General features: G+C 43.8%; 1 protein-coding gene and 1 non-coding gene across 3 annotated transcripts in view; both read right to left on the reverse strand.

Moving 5' to 3' along the window:
• Positions 1–26,030, reverse strand: part of akap10 (A kinase (PRKA) anchor protein 10) — a 113,044-nt gene that overhangs the window by 75,363 nt on the left and 11,651 nt on the right. For both annotated transcript variants that reach the window (XM_055657557.1, XM_055657556.1), the window contains exon 2: positions 5,413–5,463. In XM_055657557.1, the coding sequence (XP_055513532.1) occupies positions 5,413–5,463 (51 nt within the window). The remainder of the gene's footprint in view (positions 1–5,412; positions 5,464–26,030) is intronic.
• LOC129710895 (U1 spliceosomal RNA) lies at positions 10,499–10,658 on the reverse strand. Its single transcript, XR_008725751.1, has one exon. It is a non-coding gene; the product is annotated as a U1 spliceosomal RNA (small nuclear RNA).

Consider the following 26,030-nt stretch of genomic DNA (forward strand, 5'->3'; position numbering starts at 1 on the left):
ATTCCCGTAAAACCCAGTCCCTGCATTTTAGCAAAGAGTGATGAAACGTTGCAAGAACATAACATGGAATGAACACAAGAAGGGTATCGAGGCCCTAGTGCCTGCTCCCCCATTCAATAAGACTGGAGATGTTCTTATAACTTAGAGACGTGTGAACATAAGATTGGCTACTTGCCCCTCAAGTTTGCTCTGCCCTTATAATAAGAGACAGGCGGCACATTGGCACAGCTGTAAAGTTGCTACCTTACAGCGCCAGAGATCCTGGATCGATCCTGACTACGAGTGCTCCCTCTGACCATGTGGGTTTTCTCTGGGTGCTGATGTTTCCTCCCACATTCCAAACACGTACAGGTTTGTAGGTTAATTGGCTTTGGTAAATTGACCCTAGTGTGTGGGATTGTGCTAGTGTACGGGGTGATCGCAGTGGACCCGGTGGGCCGAAGGGCCTGTTTCCATGCTGTATCTCTAAACTAAATTAAGAGATTGATTAATGTGCTTGTAACCTCCACTCTGCACTCCCACCTAATCTAACTACCACAGCCTTAAAAGTATCCTGAGACTCTGCTCTCAATGGCTTTTAAGGAAGAGAATTCAAAAACTTATAACATTCAGAAAAACTCTCTCCTGTGTCTTAAATGGGTTATTTTTTAGCCTCTTTTTAAAGATTCTCCTACGAGGAAACATCCTCCCACATCAACTCTACCAAAAGTCTTCAGAATCTTGTTTCAATCAAGTCACGTCTTCACTAAAGTCCAGAAAATGTAGGCCTAGCTTGTCAAATGATTTCCCATAAATCATTTTGGCACAAACATTGTGGGCCAAATGGCCCGTTCCTATGCTGTACTCTCCTATAGAAACAAAGCACTGCAGATGTTGGTGTGTCCCAAAGATAACTTAAAAATAACTCCACCTTTCTTTTTGATTCTAATCAAATGGATTAGCTCACATTTTCCCACATTATATTGTATTTTCGTGCTTTTGTCTACATCTTCCAAGGACTTCCAGTGAGTTTCTCAGGGTTCATTGTGTCGTCTATGAAGGGGAAAAAAAGGCAGCAATGGAGGCAGAGAAACAAATTCAGCTCAATACCAAATAGCATACAGGACCAGATCGACAACAGGAATCGGAACTGTCAAGCAGGCAGGCAAATACAAAGAACAGAAATGTTTACGCAATTACAGGAATCAAAGAATGACCTCAATGTTTCAGTATTGCAATATGTCAAATGCATTGTTCAATAGATGGTTGGAAGAGAAGGAACAGCCTAATTACGAAGAGATGGGAAAGGTTAAGCCATGCATTTTTGTTTCATGTGAATCCACACTAAAGGGCTATATGAAGAAAAGGAAAGGTCTGGGAAAGATATACAGAGCGATGTTAGGAATGTTTGCCTTGTAATATAGATATCTCGTAATTGCAATAGGTAAAAATAGAAACAAAAGAAGTGATGAAAATGGAGTGGCATCTAAACTATAGAAACCCAAATCACAGAGGGCTTTGAGAAATGTTAAAAGGGGATATAATGATCAATAGCATAAAAGGGTGGCAAGGTGGTGCAGCGGTAGAGCTACTGCCTTACTGCACCAGAGACCAAGGTTCAATCCTGACGACAGGTGCTTGTCTGTACGGAGTTTGTTCGTTCTCCCCGTGACCTGCGTGGGTTTACTTCAAGATCTTCGGTTTCCTACCACACTCCAAAGACATACACGTTTATAGGTTAATTGGCTTGCTGCAAATGTAAAATTAGTGCTAGTCTGTGTAGGGTAGTGTTAATGTGCGGGGATCGCTGGTCGGTGCGGACTCAGTGGGCCAAAGTGCCCGTTTCCCTAAAACTAAAAAACTAAAGAGATAGCTTATGCTCAGGGAGGATGAACAAACCATGGTCAAATGGAACATTTGTGATTATGGATAGCAGATTCAAAGAATGGGGAGAAGATGAGTGTGTGCTCGAGGTATAAGAGAAAAGTGAAGACAGGTGCCAAAATGCATCAGGAATGGGTCAGCAAATGGCATCCAAAACCCTTTTAGACCGAGACAGAAGCTTTCAGTAATCTCAAAAAATTGAATAGATGTACAAGATAACGTGCTATGTAAATACAAGTTTCTTCCTTTGTCATTGGTTTCACCTCAGAACATGGTTCAAACATTCTGGCAAGTCTTGTATCATTGCTCCCAAACTGTAATTCAAGTATTATCAGAAAAAAAAATCAAACCTAATTAGGTTTTAAAATGTCCTTCAGGAAGTGCATGAATCAATCCTTTTTGTCCTTGGAAACAAAAATGAATAAGGGCAGCACAGTGCCACAAGGGCACAGTGACGCAGCAGTAGAGTTCCTGCTTTACAGCGCCAGAGACCCAGGTTTGATCGTGACTATGGGTGCTGTCTGTACAGAGTTTGTATGTTCCCTCTGTGACTGGGTGGGTTTTCTCCAGGTGCTCTGGTTTTGTCACACGTTCCAAAGATGTGTAGATTGGCTTGTGTAAATTGTGTAGGATAGAACTAGTGGATGGGTGATTGTTGGTCGTCGCGGACTCAGTGGGCGAAAGAGTCTGTTTCCATGTTGTAACTCTACACTAAACTAAAATATCTCATCTCACGATTGCCATGGTGAATTATTTCCAAGTTACCAATCCTTTTTCTCTCCCTCAATACACAGCCTTTGATTTCGAAAAGTTGATTTAAAAAAATGGACAAATTAATATAAATATCTTTCAATTGTCTGCACAAAAGAAGATAAAGAAAATATACTACATAGGAAAGTCATACTTGCAAAATTAGGGCGTGAAGCTGTGGAATTCATTGCCACGAATGGCAATGGAGGCCAAGTCAGTTTAGTGTACCGTCACGTGTACTGAGGAACAGTGAAAAGCTTTTGTTGCATGCTATCCAGTCAGCAGAAAGACAATATATGTTTAAGCAGAAAGACAATACATGATTATTGGATTTTTTTAAGATGCAGATTGACAGATTCTTGACTAGTAAGGGTGTCGGGGTATGGGGCGAAGACAGAATGGGGTTGAGAAGGGAAGATAGATCTGCCATAATGGAATGATGGAGTAGACATGATGGACCAAATGGCCTAATTCTGTTCCTATAACTTATGAAAACACAGAAAATAGGAACAAATTCTATGGCACTAAAAATGCAGAATACCCATCACATTCCTATGTGAATCTATCCATACAAATAAAATATAACAGATAAAGAACCTCTATCAGCAACAATTGTGGCTTTGTTCACATAAGGGCGGGTTGATTAAGATTACTGTTGCATCAGGAATGGACTATGATTTTCAACGGCTGACTTGCTGTCAATGTAACAATAACGTTTATAGCAGAATGTTGCCTTCATGCCCAGGACTAACTGCAGTTCCCAGGTCGGCTCGCTTGCCCCGGGAATGGCTGTAGTGCCCAGGTTGCTTGCCTGCCTGCGCTGGGAATGGTTGTAGATCCCAGGTCAGCTCGTCTGCGCCGGGAATGGCTGTAGCGCGCAGGTCGCCTGCGTGCCCCAGGACCGGCTGCAGTTCCCAGGTCGTGAAAACCACTTGAAATCAAAACCGCCTGCGGGCCGGATGATTTCGGGTTACAGGGCCGGATCCGGGCCGTAGGTTGCCAACCCCTGCTTTAGACCGTAACAGATATATGGAGTTATACAGGTCCACCACCGATTTTCCGGCATTCTTGGTTCCAGAGTCTTGCTAGATGATCTGTTTTGCCGGACCAACAAAGGTCACGGCCTCCGAGAGGAGTCAAACAGTACCGGAATGGTCTGGCTAGACCGCCGGGGGACCAAGATACCTGCCCACAAAGTCTGCCTTGGAGGTCGGCTATAGACCTCATCTTTCACCCCACCAGTCTCTACATCCAATGCATCATCCTCTGACATTTCTGTCACTTCTAACGTGATCCCACTACAGTCACATCTTTCCAGTTCCACCTGTTCTCGCCCTCCGCAAAGACTGCACCCTCCGCAACTCCTCGGCTCACTCATCCCATCCCACCCAAGCCACTCCCTCCTCAGGTATTTGCCCTTGCAACACGAAGGAGATGCAATGCCTGCCCCAATGCCTCCACCCGCAAATAAGCCACGTTATTTATGCATGCATCAAGAAATGCATGTTGAAAGAATAGATAATTGAGGGGAAAGATTTAACTGGAACCCGAGGGATAACTTTTTTTTTTACACAAAGGTATGGTATGATCTGCCAGAGGAGTTAGTTGGTACAGGTACAATTGCAACTTTTAAGAAACATTTAGACAGGTACATGGATAGGTCAGGTTTAGAGGGATATCAGCAGGTGGGACTAGTATAAAAGGGGCATACTGGTCAGCGTGGATTAATTTGTTTTTCTTTTTTTGCACTTTTTATTTAATTTCCCTCACGCACAAAGACCGGAAGAATTATATTCCGCATTTTATGGATCATGACTGAAAATTCTGTAAGACCAAAGTTTCATAACCCAAATGGCCAAGAACGGAACTCACTGTCAAAACATGGAGGGGATGGGGGACACAATTCTTTGGCGGCCGCGCGCATGCGCACATTCACACACGCACGCGAGGCTTCGGAGGCTCAATCCAGCTCTAAATGCAGCTCAGCTGATATCACATTTGTTGGATAAACTCAATTAAGGCACGATCGCTAATCATTCACCAAAAACTGTTAGAAGCAAACACTTTAAGGAAATTATGAACAATTAAACCTATTATAAATATGGCGATAAGATGGTGCAGCTGGTAGAGCTGCTGCCTCACGGCGCCAAAGACCCAGGTTCAATCCTGACCTCAGTGTGGAGTTTGCACATTCTCCCTGTGACCACGTGGGTTTCCACCGGGTGCTCCAGTTTCTCCCACATCCCAAAGATGTGCCGGGCTGTAGATTAATAGGCCGTCTGGAAATCGCCCTTTCACATAGGTGGATGCAAAATTAGGATTCCATAGAACTAGTGTGAATGGGTGATCGATGGTCAGTGTGAACTTGGAGGGTCAAAGGGCCTGTTTCCATGCTGTGCCTTTCAATCAATCAATAAGACAGTCATTCAGACCAAGAGACACACGTTGAAACACAGCAAATTTAAGGGCCTGTCCCACTTTCACGGCCTAATTCACGACCTCTGCCGAGTTTGCCCTTGACTCATACTCGCAGCAAGGTCGTCACGAGGTCGTAGGTAGGTCGGTAGGTAGGTCGTAGGAGGCCGTGATGCTAGTCGTAGGTACTCGTGGCATCAAGTAGGTCAGGGCGTTTTTTTAGCATGATGAAAAATGTCCACGAGTAAAAAAGGTTGTGCAAGTGGGACAGGCCCTTGAGAGTTCTTGCATTCTAAAGTGTCACTATGGAGAAACAGGTATGGCATCTACCCTAAATTTCCTTCCCATTCAAACAACATCAATGTACATTTTTTTTTAAATTACCTTTATTAGTTTGTGTCTCTGGTATTTTCTCTCTTTCACCTTTGGCTTTACCTGTATAAAATTTAAAAAAAAAAATCTGAATTATACATTTCAGACAATATTCGTATTGGTTTATTACAGTCATGAGTACCACAAAAGCTTTTGTTTTCATCGTTAGCATTTACCTTGCCATTTAAGTGCATGCGTTCTTCAAAATTCCCTTAAAATTCATATTCAGGAGGGATAACCACATTCCATCAGACAATTGGCATGACAGATCATCAAATTTACCGTACATGAACAAAAATAAGTTTGAAGTCTCCTTTTCATACTCTGTTATTTACAATGGGTGTAATGACATTTGTAGTTCATTGTAGCTTGCTAATAACTGGCAAATTTACACTACCCAGTCAACTCATAGAACAAGTCAGCTCACATCAACTGACCTTTTAAAACAAGCGAAGAACACAACTAATTTGAACATAGTGGCGCAGCGGTAGAGAATTCAGATTCGTGTCAACATAGGCTATTTGCCCCTCAAGCTTGCTCTACCCTTTTGACAAGGGACAGGCGGAATGGTCGAGCAGCAGTAAAGTTGCTGCCTTACAGCGAAAGAAACCTGGGTTCAATCCTGACTATGTGTGCTGTCAGTACAGACTTTGTACATTTTCCCTGTGACCGCGTGGTTTTTCTCGGAGTGCTCCGGTTTCCTCCCTCATACAGAGACGTACATGCTTTTTTAATTGGCTTCTGTAAAATTGTAAATTGTCCCTAGCGTGTAGGATAATTCTAGTGTGCGGGGATCACTGGTGGGCGCGGACTCGGTTGGCCGAAGTGCCTGTTTCCGCGCTGTATCTCTAAACTAAATTCCAAAGACATGCAGGTTTGTAGGTTAATTGGCTTCTGTAAAATTGTGAATTGTCCCGAGTGTAAGATAGTGCTAGTGTACGGGGTGATCGGCGGTCAGCGCGGACTCGGAGGGCCAAAGGGCTAGTTTCCACGCTGTATCTCTACATTCTACAGTAAAGTCTAAATAAGAAAATGGCAGACAAGCGAGAATGATGATGTTTAGGTGCAAGTTCTTCATCAAGCAGAATGCCTCCCACGTGGGGAGATGTCTCATATACCAACCTCACCGGTCCAGATTTACAGTAACAGCTAGAGGCTGTCGACACACATCATTATTAAACTGTCAATCAGACAGCACAGAATGTAACTGCAGAGAAAACCAAGAACTTTGCAGATAATCTCTGCATGTATAAATTGGCTTAATGACCGTCTAATCCATTTCCACGGCAACTGTCAAAATTCACAAGTGCATCAAGGGGATGCCTGTAACTGAACCATAGTCTTGTAGATCACTATGGATAATTTGATGGATAGTTAAGTTTGGCTTAGAGATACAGCATGGAAAAAGGTCCCTCAGCCCACACCAAACAGCGGTCACCTATATATCAGTTCAATCCCACATCCTCGAGATAATTTACAGAAGCCAATTAACCTACAAACTGCATGTCTTTTGGATGTGGGAGGAAACCATAGCACATGGAGAAGACCCACACAGTCACGGGGAGAACGTGCAACCTTGGTACAAACAGCACCCAAGGTCAGGATTGAACCCGAGTCTCAGGCACATTAAGGCAGCAACGCTACCACAATAGCTTCTGAAAGCCCAATATTATTTTTTATAAAGAATTGCTCACATCACTCCACTGTGGAACTTTTATTTTTGCATTACATCAGATATTTTTTTTCTACTGCCAAATGCAAGACAGCTCCTCATATTATCATTAGAACCATAACTCCACCACTGAACATTAGCCCATTGTTCCCCCTGAGAGGGACAGGACTTAGGAGATCTTCCCTCCACACCTTCCATTATTCTCATTGTCCCTCCACTCCTCCCACCCCCACCCACTCCACCTTCTCCACCACTAGCTTCTACCTCCGACCACAAGCAGGAATCTCCAGGCAGTTCACCAAACCTCTGCAGGAATAAGGGACTGCAGATGCTGGTTTACAAAGAAAGGCACAAAGTGCTGGAGTAACTGAGCAGGTCAGGCAGCATCACAGGAGAACATGGAGAGGTGGCGTTTTGGGTAGGGACCTATGTTCGTTCTCCAGGGATGCTGCCTGACCTGCTGAGTTACTCCAGCACTTTGTGTCATTCTTTCCACCAGACATATGGCTTCCTAGTTTGACTCCTTTATCTTGCTGTCTCTTCCTTCTGGCCCCTTTGACAACTGATACCCTCTGCCACTTGAATAGTTCAAAAAATCCCTGGTATCAATGGGCTTAAATTTACCAATGTTCCAAGAAGAGGCAAAGGGGGAATTGTAGATGAAATGCCATCAAGTTCTCTGTCAACTAAAGTAGAGGGGAAGCCGCATTTGAGAAAGGTAGACATATCTAACACCAGAGTGAAACATTTTGTACCCAAGTCAAGTCAAGAGAGTTTATTGTCATGTGTCCCAGATTGGACAATGAAATTCTTGCTTGCTGCAGCACAACACCTAATGTGGTAACACCTCATTACCACACAAGGTGGGCCCTCTGTCTCTTCCTTGAACAGAGCCCCAACAGTCCCCTTCACAAACAGACTCATCAAACAGACTGAGCTTGTTCACACTCCAAACAACTTCTTCAAAAGGAGACACAACGTGCTGAAGTAACTTAGCGGGTCAGGCAGCAACTCTGGAGAACATGGATAGGTGACGTTGCAGGTCGGGATCTCCTCTTCAGACAGTAGAATGATGGTTCCAACCCGAAACGTCTCCTATCCATATTCTCCCGAGATGCTGCCAGACTTGCTGAGTTACTTCAGCACTTTGTGTCTTTTTTTTGTAAACCAGCATCTGCAGTTCCCTGGATCCAACTTCTCCTACAACTTCACTCACTTTCTCCAGATCAAAGGTCGTGCACAGGAACATACACAATCCCAAGCCAGATCCTTTTTTTTTACAGGAAACATGGAGCAGTCTTTGATCATCCCTATTCAGGTCCCTTCTCCAACTCTTTTACCAGCACGTTGATGGCTATATCAGTGCTGCTTCTTTCACTCATGCACAGCTCAAACATGTGATGCTTTATCTTGCACCCTGCTCTCATTTTCAAGATCCATCTTGAATCTTTCTTTTCCTTTCAGGATCTCCTACAGGGCGGCACAGTGGCGCTGCGGTAGAGTTGCTGCCTTACAATGCCAGAGACCCGGGATAGATCCTGACTACGGGTGCTGTCTGTACGTTCTCCCTGTGACCACGTGGGTTTACTCCAGGTGCTCTGGTTTCCTCCCATACTTCAAAGATGTGCAGGTTTGTAGGTTAATTGGCTTTGGTAAAATTGTAAATTGTCCCTATTGTGTAGGATAGTGTTAGTGTATGGGGCGATTGGTGGTCAGCGTGGACCTGGTGGGCCTATTTCCGCGCTGTATCTCTAAAGAAATCTCCACTTCTCAGGGGATGGGCTAGCACAATTATTCATTGCAAGGCCACATGTCCCTTAATTATTTCAACTATATGCCCTCCCACAATATCTCCTGTAAGGACCATTCTCTCAGTTCCTTTAGACTTTAGAGATACAGTGCAGAAACAAACCCTTCGTCCCACCAAATCCGCGCCGACCAGCGATCCCCACTGGTACTTGCACTATCCTACACACAAGGGACAAGTGCAATTTTTACGGAAGTCAATTCCGCAGCCAACCATAGATTCTCCATTCCACTGCCACAGTGACTGGAGGAACCCAGCAGGGCAGGCAGCATCTGAGGAGGGAATGGGCAGACAAAGTTTTGGGTCGGGATCTTTCTTCAGACTGAGAGTCCGGACCTTTCCAATTGGGACCCTTCTTTAGACCCAAGAATCTGAAGAAAGGGCTTGACCAGAAACATCGTCTGTCCATTCCCTCCACAGACGCTGCCAGACTCACTGAGTTCCTCCAACACTTTGTTTTCTGCTGATGATTCCAGCACCTGCAGTTTCTCATGTTTCCTACCAGCCTGTGGTCTCCACAATTGTTATAAGGCCTAAAGGGCCTGTGCCATTTTCACAACCTAATTCACGACCTTTTTTATTCATGGACATTTTTCATCAGGCTAGAAATACGTCCCGACCTACTTGATGCCACGAGTACCTACGACTAGCATCACGGCCTGCTACGACCTACCTACGACCTCCTACAACCTCGTGACGACCATGCTGCGAGTCAAGGGCAAATTCAGCAGAGGTCGTGAATTAGGTCGTGAAAGTGGGACAGGCAACAGGAACTGTTATCAAGCAACTGAACCATCCTACCAACATCTAGAGAGCAGTCCTGAACTACTATCTACCTCATTGGAGACCCTCATACAATATTTAATTGAACTTTACTGGAATTAATTTAGCACTGCGTTATTCCCATTTATCATGTATCTGTACACAGTGGCTGGATCGGTTGTAATCAAGTATAGTCTTATCGCTGACTGGAGAGCACACATCAAAAGCTACTCACTGCACCTCGGTACACATGACAATAAATTACCTAACTAGGTAGTTTACCTAAGTACTACCTAAGTAACTACCTAATCCCATAAATACCCCAATGTATTTTTATTTAGATGTTACGCATTTCCATACATGTGGCAATAAACTAAACAAACTGCACAAAGCCTCGACGAGCAGCACCTTATTTGCTCTTCTGGGCACATTGCAGCCTTCTAGATTCAAGATTGATTTGTGCAACATCAGGTTACCGGCTAGTTCCGCTATAGATCTTCAATCTATAATATTGACTTGGTTTTCTCACTCCACCAGTACAGCCTAATTTTAGTTTAGTTTAGAAAGACAGCGTGGAAATAGGCCCTTCGGCCCACCAAATCCATGCCCTCCAGTAATCCCCGCAGATTAACACTACCCTGCACACACTTGGGGCAATTTTACATTTATACATAGCCAATTAACCTACAATCCTGCACGTCTTTGGAGTGTGCATGAAACTGAAGATCTCAGAGAAAACCTACACAGGTCACTGGGAGAACGTACAAACTCCGTACAGACAGCACCCGTAATCAGGATCGAACCCAGGTCTCTGGCGCTGTGAGGCAGTAGCTCTACCACTGCGCCACCATGCCGCCCAAAAAAGTGTAAATGCAGTCCCCCCACTACCACAAACTTTGCAGTCGAGTATCCCACATTTGGGGACATCGCAGGCTTCAGCCCTAAGTGCAATGGGATAGCCTCATCCTGGGTGCACGGTCATCATGGCCACCAATACTCCCCTGCCAGGTTAAGTATGTGCTTGGCATTTCCTCCAGTGATGCATTTCTTAACATTCCCATTCCTTTGTTTGTGGTCCCCGTCTCTAAAAACTCTTCTTAGCCTAATCGCCAGATGACTTCTTCTGCAGTATCTCCTCATAACAATCTTGGTCTCTGTGAATTTTTCTAGTCATCCTTCTAGCACTTAGAACTAAACTTGTTTCTTCCATTTCTCATTTTAAGTTTAGTTTAGTTTGCTAAATGTAAACTGGGGAGTGGAGAAAACAAGTTAACTGGCAAATGGGAAAAAAAAGTTTAGTTGAGATTACTATACATAATCTGGGAAATGGATAAAGCAAGTTTAGTTTATTAAATTTAAACTGGAAAATGTAGAAAACAAGTTTAGTTCTACGTGGCAGCGAGGGCAAAGATGGCGAGGAAATTTACACGAGACCGAGATTTTTATGAGGAGTAGCTGCAGATGAAGTCATCTGATGGATAGGTTAATGAACGTTTTTAGAGACGAGGACTACAAACAAAGGAATGTAAAAGCTATGAAATGCATAGCTGTAGGAAGTGCCAAGCACATCAGATCTCAGATATATTTTCTAATCAGCCTTCTCTCAACCTCAGTGCAACTTGGAACTAAATTTGTTTTCTCCATTCCCCAGGTCTGACAAAGGCTCGAGGTTCACCCGGAATGTTCTTCGGTCAGTGGGACCCGCCCAAGGCTCGCCGGTTAGTGGGACTGGGGACACGGCCAAAGGTTCGTTGATCAGCAGGACCAGTAACCCGCCCAAGGGCTCGGCGGGGCCCGCCCGAAGGCTCAGTGGGATCGGGTATCTGCCCGAAGGCTCATCGGGGCCCGCCCAAAGACTAGTTGGTTGGTGGGGCCATGAACCTGCCTGAAGGAGGGAGCTGGAGACAATGGGCGCTAAGGGAGGGCTGGTGGGAGGATGAACCGGGGTAATGCTCCCAGGAGAGGGACGTCGGTTCGCAGGAACGGCTCCAGTACATTGAACGCTCGGGCCGACTGGACTTTGAATAATGGCGGCGCCTGCATGTGGAATATATGCTAAAGGAATTTCACTCTGCAGTTGCACGTGACAGATAAAGCATCGTTGAGGCTATACTCTTGTTAATACTCTCGCTTTTTGCAGATGCTCTCTGATCTACTGTGTTTCCAGCATTTTCTGTTTTTTTTCATCTGATTTCCAACATCTGCAATTCTTTAATTTTGGAAGGCATTATTGTGGCACTTTAGGTACTGCTCAGCGCAGGCATCTACTTCAAATTTAACTCAGAGAGGATGGGAGAAAAAATGTTTTAAAAATATTTAATTCGGGCAGCATCGTGGTACAGCGGTAGAATAGCTGCCTTACATAGAAACATAGAAATTAGGTGCAGGAGTAGGCCATTCGGCCCTTCGAGCCTGCACCGCCATTCAATATGATCATGGCTGATCATCCAACTCAGTATCCCGTACCTGCCTTCTCTCCATACCCCCTGATCCCCTTAGCCACAAGGGCCACATCTAACTCCCTCTTAAATATAGCCAATGAACTGGCCTCAACTATCCTCTGTGGCAGAGAGTTCCAGAGATTCACCACTCCCTGCGTGAAAAAAGTTCTTCTCATCTCGGTTTTAAAGGATTTCCCCTTTATCCTTAAGCTGTGACCCCTTGTCCTGGACTTCCCTAACATCGGGAACAATCTTCCTGCATCTAGCCTGTCCAACCCCTTAAGAATTTTGTAAATTACAGCGCTTCCCTGAGATCTTCAGTATCCTCCAACATACCAAAGACGTACAGATTTGTAGGTTAATTGGCTTGCTATGTGTAAATTCTCCATGTGTCTGTAGGATTGTGTTGGGATCTTTGGTCAGCGCGGACCCCGCGCTGTATCTCTAAACGAAACAAAATAAGCTAAAATTGATATCTCCACACAGAATAATTCTGTTTGTCACTGTAGGTAATTATACACTTCTACCTCTGCAATTTTCACAAACATATATCCATAACAATACATTACACCCTGTGCTAAATGTCAAAATTATAAAAATACAAACTGATTGGTAATACTGCAGAGAATGAATCATAAGCTGTCAAACCTGTTTCACTGACAGGGCAGATTTAGTCACCTAATGGATAGCACAAATGTCAACAAAGCAATTTGCACCCATTCTTACCACTTAATACAAAAAAATAATGCGAATCCAGAGAAAAATATAAAATGTACATTGTCTTATTACAGTGATACAAGGACTACTCCAATAAAAAAAAAAGCTAACATTATGCTGGTGCTTCCAGTAATTTTTTCCAAAAAATTATAATCAGATAAAAAAAAATATATACAGACATGAACAGTGCAAAAAGTCTTCCGACATTCTCTTCATAAGTGATAGGAGCAGATTTAGGCCATTCGGCCCATCGTCTACTCCGTCATTCAATCATGGCTGATCTATCCTTCTCGCTAAATCCCATTCTTCTGCCTTCTCCCCATAACCTGACACCTGTACTAATCAATAATCTATCTATCTCTGCCTTAAAAATATCAATTGACTTTGCTTCCACAGCCCTCTGTGTCAATGAATTCCACAGATTCACCACCATCTGACTGAAGAAATTCCTCCTTCACTATTCATCAAGTTTTAATTTATACATTCATTATGCACCTCAAGAATTTTCTTTAGACCTAATTGTTTTAAACTGCAAGGCCAATTATTTTTTCCTCATACTCATTCCCAATGATCGGTAGAGAGTATGTTTTGGTACCTCAGGAATAGGAGGGAAATAAGTGAAGATTATTCGAAAAGCATTAGGGAAGTTTTCTCATCCAATTCTACCAGTGCACTAACAACAGGTATTCTAACCAACTGAAAATATAGTATTTCAGGTTATGAAAGCAGTTGATCGGGAGATGGAGATAATGATGCTTTGAATTGCTTCTCATAATACTGTAATTTGCCAATATGAGTCACTGGTAAATCTAATTGTAACCCACCCGAAGGCTTGTCGGTCGGTATAACCGGGAAGGAGCTGGAGATGTCGGGCGTGAGGGGCGTGGGCCGGAAGGAGGGTGAACCTGGACAATGCCTCCAGTGCCTTTAAGTTCGGCTGCGGGAGGCGACTCCGGTACACAAAGATGGCCGGGCGAGGAGAAGGACGAAGGTTCGCGGGAACTGCTCCAGCGAGCCGTCCGGACTTTGCATAACGGGGCCAAAAATCGCAGCGCCAGCATGTGTGACATGTGCAAAAAGAATTTCACTGCGCAGTTGCCTGTGTGATAAATAAAGGATCATTGAACCCTTAAATTCAAGAGGAAATACATCGCGACTGGCTAGAACCGGATACATTACAAAATGAAACAGCTAAGGTAACTAGCACAAAAGACTTGAAGGAAAACTAGCCAAGTATGTCGAAGAATGGCTAAAAGGGTAAAACAAGGAGTGGGAAGAATATGAGTTGGATCATTAAGCCCTGCACAGATTAAGAGAGCTAATGGACTGTTCCTGTGCTCCAAATCTATGCAATTCGATTTAAGGAGATTTCAGTGAAGTTCAAAACATTGCTACGCCGTTAATTATATCCTTTTCGTCATTCAATCCAAATCGCAGTTATATTTCCAATGAGTGGCTTATCTATTTTGATCCCCTAAACACGGGAGTAACAGAAGAAATGCCGTCTGAGCCAAAGGGTTTGAACAAAGGAAAGTACGAGTCTTCTTAACACTTATAGTCCTTTGATAATGGCCGGTCTGATTGGGATAGTGGTACCACAGGTAAACTTGGACACGCTGTTGCTAGCTTCATGATCTCCCCAAATGCATGACATCTTCCCAGTCCATGGTGTGAACGTCACAAATCAAGAAGATGCATGTACCACCCATTTCAGGCATCCTTTAAGGATTCAACCCAACGAGTTCATCATTTAATAAAAACGTTGAAAAGTCATGTTGCAGTTATACAAAACGTTGGCGAGGCCGCATTTAGAGTATTGTGTCAGTTCTGGGCACCATGTCATAGGAAAGACGTTGGCAAGCTGGAAAGGGTGCAGAGAAGATTTACAAGGATGTTGCCAGGACTCGAGGGTCTGAGCTATAGGGAGGTTGAGTGGGCTGGGACTATTCCTTGGAGAACAGGAAGATGAGAGGTGATCTTATAGAGATGTATAAAATAATGAGAGGAATAGATTGGGTAAACGCTCATAGTCTATTGCCCAGAGCGGAGGAATCGAGAACCAGAGAGCATAGGTTTAGGTGATGGAGGAAAGATTTTATAGGAATCTGAGGGGTAACATTCATGCAAAGGGTGGTGGGCATATGGAACGAGCTGCCGGAGAAGGTAGTTCAGGCAGGGACTATTGTAAAATTTAAGAAGCAATTTGACAGGTACATGGATAGGACAGGTATAGAGGGATATGGGCCAAACGCAGACAAGTAGGAATAGTGTCGATGGGATATGTTGTTCGGTGTGGCCAAATTAGGCCGAAGGGCCTGTTTACCCACTGTATGACTCTATCATCAAACACATATATTGAGATTGTTATACAATCTAAGGTGGTCAGACCATGAGCTGCGGTTGCAATTGGCAGAAAACATTTGGTGCTAGTTATCAATAGGACTTCGCTGGGCTGAAATCACCTACACATTTGTTCAAGGACCCGTGGCCAGAGGGTCAGAATAAAGGGGATGGTACCTTTAGAAAGGAGATGAGATGGGATTTTTTTAGCCAGAGGGTGGCGAATCTGTGAAATTTATTGTCACAGAAGCCAAATCAATGGATATTTTGAAGGCAAAGTTTGACAAATTCTTAATGTGTGGGAAGGAACTAAAGATGCTAGATTAAACCGAAGATCGTTTTGCTGAAAACCTCTGCTCAGTCCGCCTAAACCAACCTGATCTCAATAACTCAATAACTCCCAACCTGCTAAACAATAACTCCCCCTCCCATTCTCACACTGACCTTTCTATCCTGGGCCTCCTCCATTGTCAGTGATGCCCAGTGCAAATTGGAGAAACAGTGTATTTCGCTTGAACAGCTTACACCCCAGCAGTATGAATATTGATTCTCTAACTTCAAGTAGCCTTTGCTTTCCCTCTCTCCATCCCTCCCCCTTCTCCAACCAGTCTGACTATCCCTGATTACATTTTATCTCTGTTTGCTTTGTTGTTACTTTCTCCTAGCTAACAATGATCCATTCCACATTTTCATTGAACACCACCCCCTTTGATGTCTCAGTCTCACACCTTGCACTTCCTTATCTCTGTATCTTCCCCTCCTCCCCCGACTGAATCTGAAGAAGGGTCTCGATCCGAAATGTCACCCATTCCTTCTCTCCAGAGATGTTGCCGGTCCCGCTGAGTTACTCCAGCATTTTGTGTCTGTCTTGGTTAGTAAAGGTATCCGGGGTTATGGGGAGCAGGCCAGAAGAATGGGGTTGAGGGAGAAAGTTAGATCAGCCATGGTTGAATGGCAGAAGAGACGACGTGCCGAATGGCCTAATTCTGCTCCTATAACCTGTGAAAAAAGCATGCTCATTCTACAGCAAGAACATCAACTTGTCACAATAAGCAAATAAATTCATTCCCCTGAAGAAAAATTACCACAGAGTTCAATTGTAGTTGACAGTACTCCTGGAGCAAGAAAAATGTGTTCCAAAAACTGCAAGAAGATTTTCACGGCAGATTTGAATAAATGTCGTAGCATGAATTTATTGGTATCCTTCTTTCATTTTTCTTATTTGACAAAGTATCAGAACTGACAATAAATTGGTGTCAAATCCCAAAACTCATCAACCCAAACCAAAATCCTTCAACCATCGGTCGATGACATTACATTTAATTTGAGAAAGGTAGAAAAGTGCTAATTACTTTTCTTCTGTTCGCCAATTAATTTGCAGTCCAAGGCATAATAATCATTCAAGCAACCGTCAGTGGCCTACCGCTGCTTATATCTGTTGCACTGTAGAAAGCATTTTTTGGGATGCATCACAGCATGGTTTGGGAACAGCTCCATCCGATAGAAAATGCAGAGAATTGTGGACACGCACAAACCAACATCCCTCCCATTGACTATTTATACCTCATCAAGGACAAGTTGCACCCTCAGGGTCACTCCCTCCTCTCCCATCTTCCGTCAGGCTAGAGGTATAGAAGTGTGAAAACGCACACCTCCAGATTCAGGGACAGTTTCTTCCCCGCTGTTATCGGGCAACCGAACCATCCTACCACAACTCGAAAGCAGTCCAGAACTACTATCTACCTCACTAGAGAACTTCAGACTATTTTTGATTGGAATTTACTGGCTTTATCTCGCACCAAACGTTATTCACGTTATTCCCTTTATCATGTGTCTGCACACTGTGGACGGCTCGATTGTAATCATGTATTGTTATTCCGCTAGGTAGACAAAATTGCTGGATAAACTCAGCGGGTGCGGCAGCATCTCTGGAGCGAAGGAAATAGGCAACGTTTCGACCCGAAACGTTGCCTATTTCCTTCGCTCCATAGATGCTGCTGCACCCGCTGAGTTTCTCCAGCAATTTTGCCTACCTTCGATTTTCCAGCATCTGTAGTGCCTTCTTGAACATTGTTATTCCACTGACTGGTTAGCATGCAACAAAAGCTTTTCACTGTACCTCAGTACACGTGACAATAAACTAAACACATCCTCAAACTTGCTGCACAAAATTCCCCATTAAAATGTTAACAACGCAATTAGATTTTGCTCCACGTATTATCTGTGAATGCAATGTGCAAGCTGCAAGAAAAGCAATTGTATAAATTCACAGCAGGCCCAGGGTATTCTTGGAAGGCGATATGCACGTGCCTAACAAATGATATATCCAGAAAGGAAATTAATTACCGCTGCATTTTTACACTTTTATATCTTGCACTATCATAATTAATTCAGTGGCCCAGACAATGTTCTACATTAAGATTTTACCTCTAGCATGATATACCCATCTCTCTGATTTTATTTTAATTTCCAAATATAACCAGTATTCAGGACAAGAAATATATACTAAACAAGAACTCTGTAAAAACTCCAGACAATCGCAGGGTCTTTGCATTCATTAGTGTCAGCAACCATCCGTAAACCAATCGCCCTTATCAGTCTTGTGTCCCCCTGGGGTGATATCCCTTCCCTTGTTTGAGGAGTGTCTCCATCGGATTCTGACCCTCAATGTTCAGCAGCGGAAGGTTCCGAGACTGTGGTCCTCCAGGCATGGTGGCGCAGCGGCAGAGTTGCTGCCTTTGACCTTGGGTGCTGTCTGTGTGGAGTTTGTACGTTCTCCCCATGACCGCATGGGCTTCCTCTGGTTGCCTCCCACATTCAAAAGACATGCTGGTTTGTAGGTTAATTGGCTTCCGAAAATTCTCGTGTGTAGGATACGCGTGGGATGATGAAGAGCTACTGCGAATGGGCGATCATTGGTCGGCATTGTCCCAATGGGCCGAAGGGCCTGTTTCCTCGCTGTATCTCTAAACTAAAAAATCCAGAGCCTTGGTGTTGTCTGCACCAAGCTGCAGCGAGTCTTTAATGCCACAAAGTAGACCATCCTGCAGATTGAAAATGCAACAAACTGAACCAGGCCAAACAACTCTAGAACGACAGCTACAGATCAAAGTTACATCCAGTACTAACTTTTTTTTAAAACCTGCAGCAGTAGTACAATTTCAAGTTTCTTTTTTTTTTTTGGCAACAATTATTTTTTTACTTCACATCAGAATGGTTTTCAACCTGTAACTATTAATGTTCATTCTACAGCAAGGCCATCCACTTGGCATGATGAGCAAATTAATTCATGCTTTTAAAGAAAAATTATCATATAGCAAAGCTCTAGTTGACAGATTCCTGAAGCAAGTAAAATGTTCCAAAAACTGCAAGAAAGTTTTTTATGGCCTGCAATTATTTAAACTAAGTTAGTTTAGTTTAATTTATTGTCATGTGTACAATAAACAGCTTTTGTTGCACGCTAACCAGTCAGCGGAAAGACAATACATGATTACGATCTAGCCGGCCACAGTGTACAGATACATGATCAAGGGAATAACGTTTTATTGCAAGGTAAAGTCCAGTAAAGTCTAATTAAAGATAGTCTGAGGGGCTCCAATGAGGTAGACGATAGTTCAGGACTGCTCTCTAGTTGTTGATAAAGTGGTTCAGTTGCCTGAGTTACAGCTGGAAGAAACTGAATCTGGAGGTGTGTATTTTCACACTTCTGTACCTCTTGCCAGATGGGAGGTGAGAAGAGGGTGAGACTTTCTCTTGATTATGCTGGTTGCCTTCACGAGGCAGAGAATTAAGCCACAAAAAGGAATGATAAGATTCACACAACAATCAAAGAGGTCCCAGGCCCCACTATGCCTATCATTATGCTCATCTAAACACTTGATAAAAAGTTGTGCGAGTATGTGCCACAACCACATCAGGCAGTGCAATACAGATTTCAACTACCCTCCGAGTGAAGAAAAAATGTCAAGTACCCTCTAAATTTCCCACATTGCATTAAGCCTGTTAATGGACATCTCTCCCCCCCCCCCCCCCCCCCCCCCCCCCCCCCCCCCCCCCCCCCCCTTCAACCTTCTCTGCTCCAAAGAAAACAAATTCAGTCTTTCTAGTCATAAGCTCATAAACTCTAGGATCAGAATTAGACCATTCGGCCCATCAAGTCTACTCCGCCATTCAATCATGGCTGATCTATCGTTCCTTCTCATCTCCATTCTCTTGCCTTCTCCCCGTAACCCCCGATACCCTTACTAATCAAGAATCTGTCAATCTCTGCTTTAAAAATATCAATTGACTTGGCCTCCACAGCCATCTGTGACAATGAATTATACAGATTCATCACCCTCTGACTAATGAAGTTCCTTCTCATTTCCTTTCTAAAGGTATGTCCTTTTATTCTGAGGCTATGGCCTCTGCTCCAAGACGCTCCCACTAGTAGAAACATCATCTCCACATTCACTCTATCCAGGCCTTTCCCTTTCCAGTAAGTTTCAATGAGGGTCCCCTCTCATCCTACTAAACTCCAGCGAATACAGGCCCATGCCTTCAAACGCTCGTCATTTGTCAACCCAATCATTCCTGGGATTCCAGTTGCTCTATATTATTAAGATGCTCGATCACAGGAGGCATTCTGATGCATCTCCTCTGTACCTACTGCAGTATAACCATATTTTGATCCTTGACTGACCACCAAAATACACTGTATTCCAGCTGTGGCCTAACTAATGTTGTCCATAATCTCTCTACTATTATATTTCATGTCTGACTAATGAAGACATTTCTTCTGTACCTCAACCACCGACCTAATGTACTTGGATTTTTGGACACATGCACCAAGACCCCTACACACCTTGACCTTCTTAATCTTCCCAAAACACATTGATCACACTCCCACACTCCAAAGACGGACAGGTTTGTAGGTTAATTGGTTTGGTGTAAATGCAAAATTGTCCCTAGTGTGTGTAGGGTGGTGTTAATGTGCGGGGATCGCTGGTCGGTGCAGACTCAGTGGGCCGAAGCGCCTGTGTCCACGCTGTATCTCTAAAGTAAACCAAATATTTTTATTTTTCAGTATTAAATTCCATCTGCCATTGCTGTGCATGTTTTACCATCTCATCCGTATGTTTCTGCAGCCAAAGATAACCATCCTCACCATTAGCAAATCCATTAATCTTCAAGTCAACTGCAAACTTACTAATTGGACCTCCTACAACCACACTCACATCATTGATGCAGAGAACAAACAACAATAAACCAAACCCAATGTGACATTGGAGGCCATTTTAATCCACCAAATCTATGCAAGGAATACAGAGCAATACTATTCTCACTCCCACTCCATGTTCTGTTATCTATCATCTCTGCATTCCGATCACCTACTGTGTCTTCATTGATGATACAACTGCTGTTGGTAGTAGCATAATGAATTCTGAAGTGTACAGACACATCATATCTACTGGAGTTCAAACAAATGCCTCAAAATTCATTGGCCGGCGGTTCATTCTACAGCAAGACAATGATCCCAAACATACTGCGAAAGCAACAAAGGAGTTTTTCAAAGCTAAAAAAATGGCCAGGTCTTGAGTGGCCAAGTCAATCACCCGATCTGAACCCAATTGAGCATGCCTTTTATATGCTGAAGAGAAAACTGAAGGGGAATAGCCCCCAAAACAAGCATAAGCTAAAGACGGCTACAAAGAACAGGCCTGGCAGAGCATCACCAGAGAAGACACCCAGCAACTGGTGATGTCCATGAATCGCAGACTTCAAGCAGTCATTGTATGCAGAGGATATGCATTTCATTTACATGACATTGCTGTGTCCCAAACATTATGGTGCCCTGAAATGGGGGGACTATGTATAAACACAGCTGTAATTTCTACATGGTGAAACCAAAATGTATTAAAATAGCCTTTATTAAAATCTGACAATGTGCACTTTAACCACATGTGATTTTTTCTACTACAAATCTCAAATTGTGGAGTACAGAGGCAAATCAATCAATGATAGGTTTTTGTCCCAAACATGAGGTGCAATGTATACTGGCTAAATAATCCACACAGCCACACGTCTTTATGATGTGGAAGGAAACCACAACAGTCAGGTCAAAACAAAAGTAGTTACAGAGAGAACATGAAAACTCCACACAGATAACACCACGGGCCAGGATTGAACCCGAGTCACTGGAGCCAAGAGGAATCAGATTGAATAGAATCCTCCACTGTAGGAACAGGACAGTGAGTGTTTACTTTATGCATACCCCTCAAGAACTTGTACACCTCAATAATGAAGGGTCTCGACCCGAAAAGTCAACTATTCCTTTTCTCCACAGATGCCGCCTGACCAGCAGAGTTACTCCAGCATTTTGTGTCTATCTTCGGTGTAAACCAGCACCTGCAGGTTCTTCTTACACAATGTCATTCCTTCTAAACTCCAGTGAGTACAGGCTGGAGTCTATCTAACCTCAGTCTATCTAACCTCTCCCTATACTCCAGGAGCCTAGGTAACATCCAGGTGAATCTCTTCTGCACCCTTTTCCAAATTAAGGCTGCACCACCTGTCATTACTATAAATACAACCTTCAACCATCACTCCTTGCTTCCTGTCACCAAGCCAATTTTGGATCCTTTTGCTAGATTAAAAGATAACTCGTGAGCTCTTCCCTTGTGGACCAGTTTGACAAAGGAGTTGCCGAAGTTCACACAAACTAGTTTCACTGCCTGAAGAAGGGTCCCAACCCCAAACATTGTCTGTCCATTCCCTCCAGTGATGCCACCTGACCAGTTAGGTTTCTATAAGCAAGAGATTGCGGCAGCTGCAGAATCGTAACTCCAGGTTTAATTCTTGCCTAGCCACATGAACATTCTCATGCCCAATAATTATCCTAACAAAGATGCTTGGTTCACCAGCCTTTAATTACCTGGCTTGGACATTCTGCCCTTCTTGATTGTTAAGATTGTTAAGGGCTTGGACACGCTAGAGGCAGGAAACATGTTCCCGATGTTGGGGGAGTCCAGAACCAGGGGCCACAGTTTAAGAATAAGGAGTAAGCCATTTAGAACGGAGACGATAAAACACTTTTTCTCACAGAGGGTGGTGAGTCTGTGGAATTCTCTGCCTCAGAGGGCGGTGGAGGCGGGTTCTCTGGATGCTTTAAAGAGAGAGCTAGATAGGGCTCTTAAAAATAGCGGAGTCAGGGGATATGGCGAGAAGGCAGGAACGGGAAACTGATTGGGGATGATCAGCCATGATCACATTGAATGGCGGTGCTGGCTCGAAGGGCCGAATGGCCTACTCCTGCACCTATTGTCTATTGAACAGTACGGCACTACTGCAAAGGCATACAGGTTTGTAGGTTAAATGGCTTGGTGTAAATGTAAATTGTCCCTAGTGTGTGTAGGATAATGTTAGCATGCGGGAATCGCTGGTCAGTGCGGACTCAGTGGGCCGAAGGGCCTACTTCCGTTCTATATCTCTGAATTAAATTAAACTAAATTTACTGTCCTCTCATCTACTGCCAACCTCTGTGGTCAGAGAATATTTGAAAATTGAGTGCAAGTAAATGGTTGAAATGTTAACACTGTTGTTCTGCTTTTCTTTGCTGTAAATGTGTGTGCTTGCCCAACTGCCTGTGAAGAAATAAGATCAAGACATTCTCTAGCAGGACTTTATTTTCCTCTAAACACCAAAACATAAACTGTGTTGATTCAACACAGATGGGTGGCACAGTGGCGCACCTGGTAAAGCCGCTGCCTCACAGCACCGGAGATCGGGGTTCGATCCTGACTTTGGGCGCTGTCTGTGTGGTGTTTGCACGTACTCCCTGTGACCACGTAGGTTTCCTCTGGGTGCTCGGGAGTGGGGAGTGGATGAGAAAGTGGGATAAAATAGAACTAGTGTGAACGGGTGATCGATGGTAGATGTGGACTCAGTGGATCCATTTTGTATCTCTAAACTAAACACAGTTACCAGATTCAACACACAGACTGTGTTAATTGCTGAATATTGCTCTTTTAAAACTCAACTGATTTTTATTTCTGGCCAGTCCAGAGGATGTGAGCTTCACTAGATGGCAGAGTATTATTGCGCATCCCCAATTATCATGTGAGCCTCCGCCTCAAATTACTGTGGCCGGTGTAACAAAGCAATACTCAGCACTATTTTGAAAGGAAATGCTAGTATTTAGGCTCAGTAATGATTAAGAATTGGCAATATATTTCCACATAAGGCTGTTACCTGACACTGAGGAGTTGTGAAACATTGACGTTCCACTGCATCAGCTGCCTATATCCATCTATGTCCAGGGAAATCTAAATCAAGGAATCAATACAAGAACATGTACATTAGTAGTTTAGTGGGACAAGTGGGACAAGTTTAGATGCTTGTTTGGTCGGCATTGGAAAGTTGAACCAAAGCGCCTGTTTCCACGCTGTATGACTCGATAACACAGGGCGGCAAAGTGGCGCAGCGGTAGAGTTGCTGCCTCACAGTGCCAGAGACCTGGGTTTGATCCTGACTCCGCTGTCTGTATGAAGTTTGTACATTCTCCCTGTCACCACGTGGGTTGCCTCTGGATGCTCCGGTTTCCATCCCAAAGATATCCCTGTTTGTAGGTCAATTGGCTTTTGTAAATTGTCCCTAGTGTGTAGGATAGAACTAGTCTTGGGTGATCGTTTGTTGGCTCAGACTCGATGGGCTGAAGGGCATGTTTCCGCGCTATATCTCTAAACTAAACCATTATCAAGTTGCTGCAATGAAAATGGTAGACTCCAATCCAGGCGTAATGATGAATGGAGGGAATACTTAAGATGATAGTTAAGGAGTCAAATATGTATTACACTTCGCTCTGGATAAATTCGACCATCTTATGCTTATTGATGCTGATGCTTATTGATGTCCATCGAGACAATTGGAGATTATTTAATCTTCTTGCCCTGCCCCTTGTTAAATTGAAATGAAAATATACAGCATGAAAACAGGCCCTTTGGCCCACCAGGTCCATGCCGGCCATCGATCGGGCGTTCACACTAGTTCTATATTATACCACGTTTGCATCCATTCCCTACACATTCGGGACAATTTTACAGAGGCCAATTAACCTACAATCCTGCATGTGGTAGGAAATCAGAGCACCCGGAGGAAACCCACGTGGTGGCAGGGAGAACGTGCGATCTCCACACAGGCAGCACCAGAGGTCAGGATCAAATGCGTGTCTCTGGCGCTGTACCAATTGTGGAAAGATTTTGGGAAGTCTGAAGACAAATCACTTACTGCAGAATGCCTGTGGAGAATTCAATTGCATTTTTGGTTAATGGTAGTCCGAGATACTGATACAGGGGGATACGTCACAAAGTGTTGACCAGATTCTCTCTTGTTGGAGACGAGATGGTCTGTGTATGGCATTTGTGTGGCATAAATATTATTTTCCAGGCCATGTTTGAGCACAGCTGAGGCATTCTTTAGTTTAATTTAGATGAGTCTGCGTCGGCCAGCGATCCCCACACATTAACACTACCCTACACACACTAAGGACAATTTACATTTATACCAAGCCAATTAACCTACAAACCTCTACGTCTTTGGAGCGTGGGAGAAAACCGGAGATTCCAGAGAAAACCCACGCAAATCACGGGGAGAACGTACAATCTCCATACAGACAGTACCTATTGTCAGGATCGAACCTGGGTCTCTGGCACTGCAAGGCAGCAACTCTACCGCTGCGCCACCGTGCAACCTCTTGCATGGCCTCACTGTCAGAGGATCTTTGGTATCATCGGTTAATATTTTCGATCACAAAATAAAGGAAACGTTATTGAAGGCGCAAGCTGAATAACATAGTACCTTGGAGACTACCCTGAAGAACTCTATCAATAAATTTCAGGAAAATCATTTGGTTTGTATGGAAGCTGCACAGACTGAAAAAAAAAATCTCTTCCCAATTAAACAAAAACTGAGAAGATTATGACAAATTGGCTCTGTAACTTCTACAACTGTGCATAGAACAATTATTATTTGTCATATATGAAAATGACAGAGAAAGGTAGAAACCAATAGCGTTCATAAGTGATAGGAGCAGAATTATGCCATTCGGCCCATCAAGTCTACGCCATTCAATCATGGCAGATCTATCTCTCCCTCCTAACCCCATTCTCCTGCCTTCTCCCAATAACCCCTGACACCCGTACTAATCAATAATCTGTTTACCTCTGCCTTAAAAGTATTCATTGACTTGGCCTCCACAGCCTTCTGTGGCAATGAATTCCACAGATTCACCACCCTCTGATTAAAGAAATTCCTTCTCATCAAGAGGATCAAGCACAGACTCCTGCAGCACTCCACTGATCACAGGCCCTCAATCTTTAGAGGGGGCAGAAAATCTTTACTAGAATGCTGCCTGGATTGGAGGGTATTAGCTACAAGGAGGGGTGGAAGATTGCAACCTTCACGTGGTCCGCCCTGTTTCGATGAATGCAATCAACCTGGCGTGCACAATCAAATAAGATCAAATAGAACAAGTTGTCCTATTTTAGGCTGTGCATGCCATACGGAAGAAGAAGAAGAAGCAACAAGGAGAGGTTGGGAAACCTGTATTGTTTTATCTGGAACAGAGGTCGAGGGGAGACCTGACAGAAGTATATTAAATTACGAGAGGTAAAGATAGGATAGACAGTCAAAACATTCTTCCCGGGCTGGAAATGTCAAAGACGATTGGGCATCGGTTTAAGGTGAGAGGAGCAAAGTTGTAAGGAGATGTGTGGGACAAGTTTTATTTTTTAAGTACAGATTGTGCTGGTTGCCTGGAACACGCTGCCAGGGTGTTGATGGGGCAGAAGCAATAGTGGCATTTTAGAGGCTTTTGGATAGGCACACAGATATGCAGGGAATGAAGGGATATGGA

Source organism: Leucoraja erinacea, chromosome 28 (assembly GCF_028641065.1).
Source record: "Leucoraja erinacea ecotype New England chromosome 28, Leri_hhj_1, whole genome shotgun sequence".
Lineage (NCBI taxonomy): Eukaryota > Metazoa > Chordata > Chondrichthyes > Rajiformes > Rajidae > Leucoraja > Leucoraja erinaceus.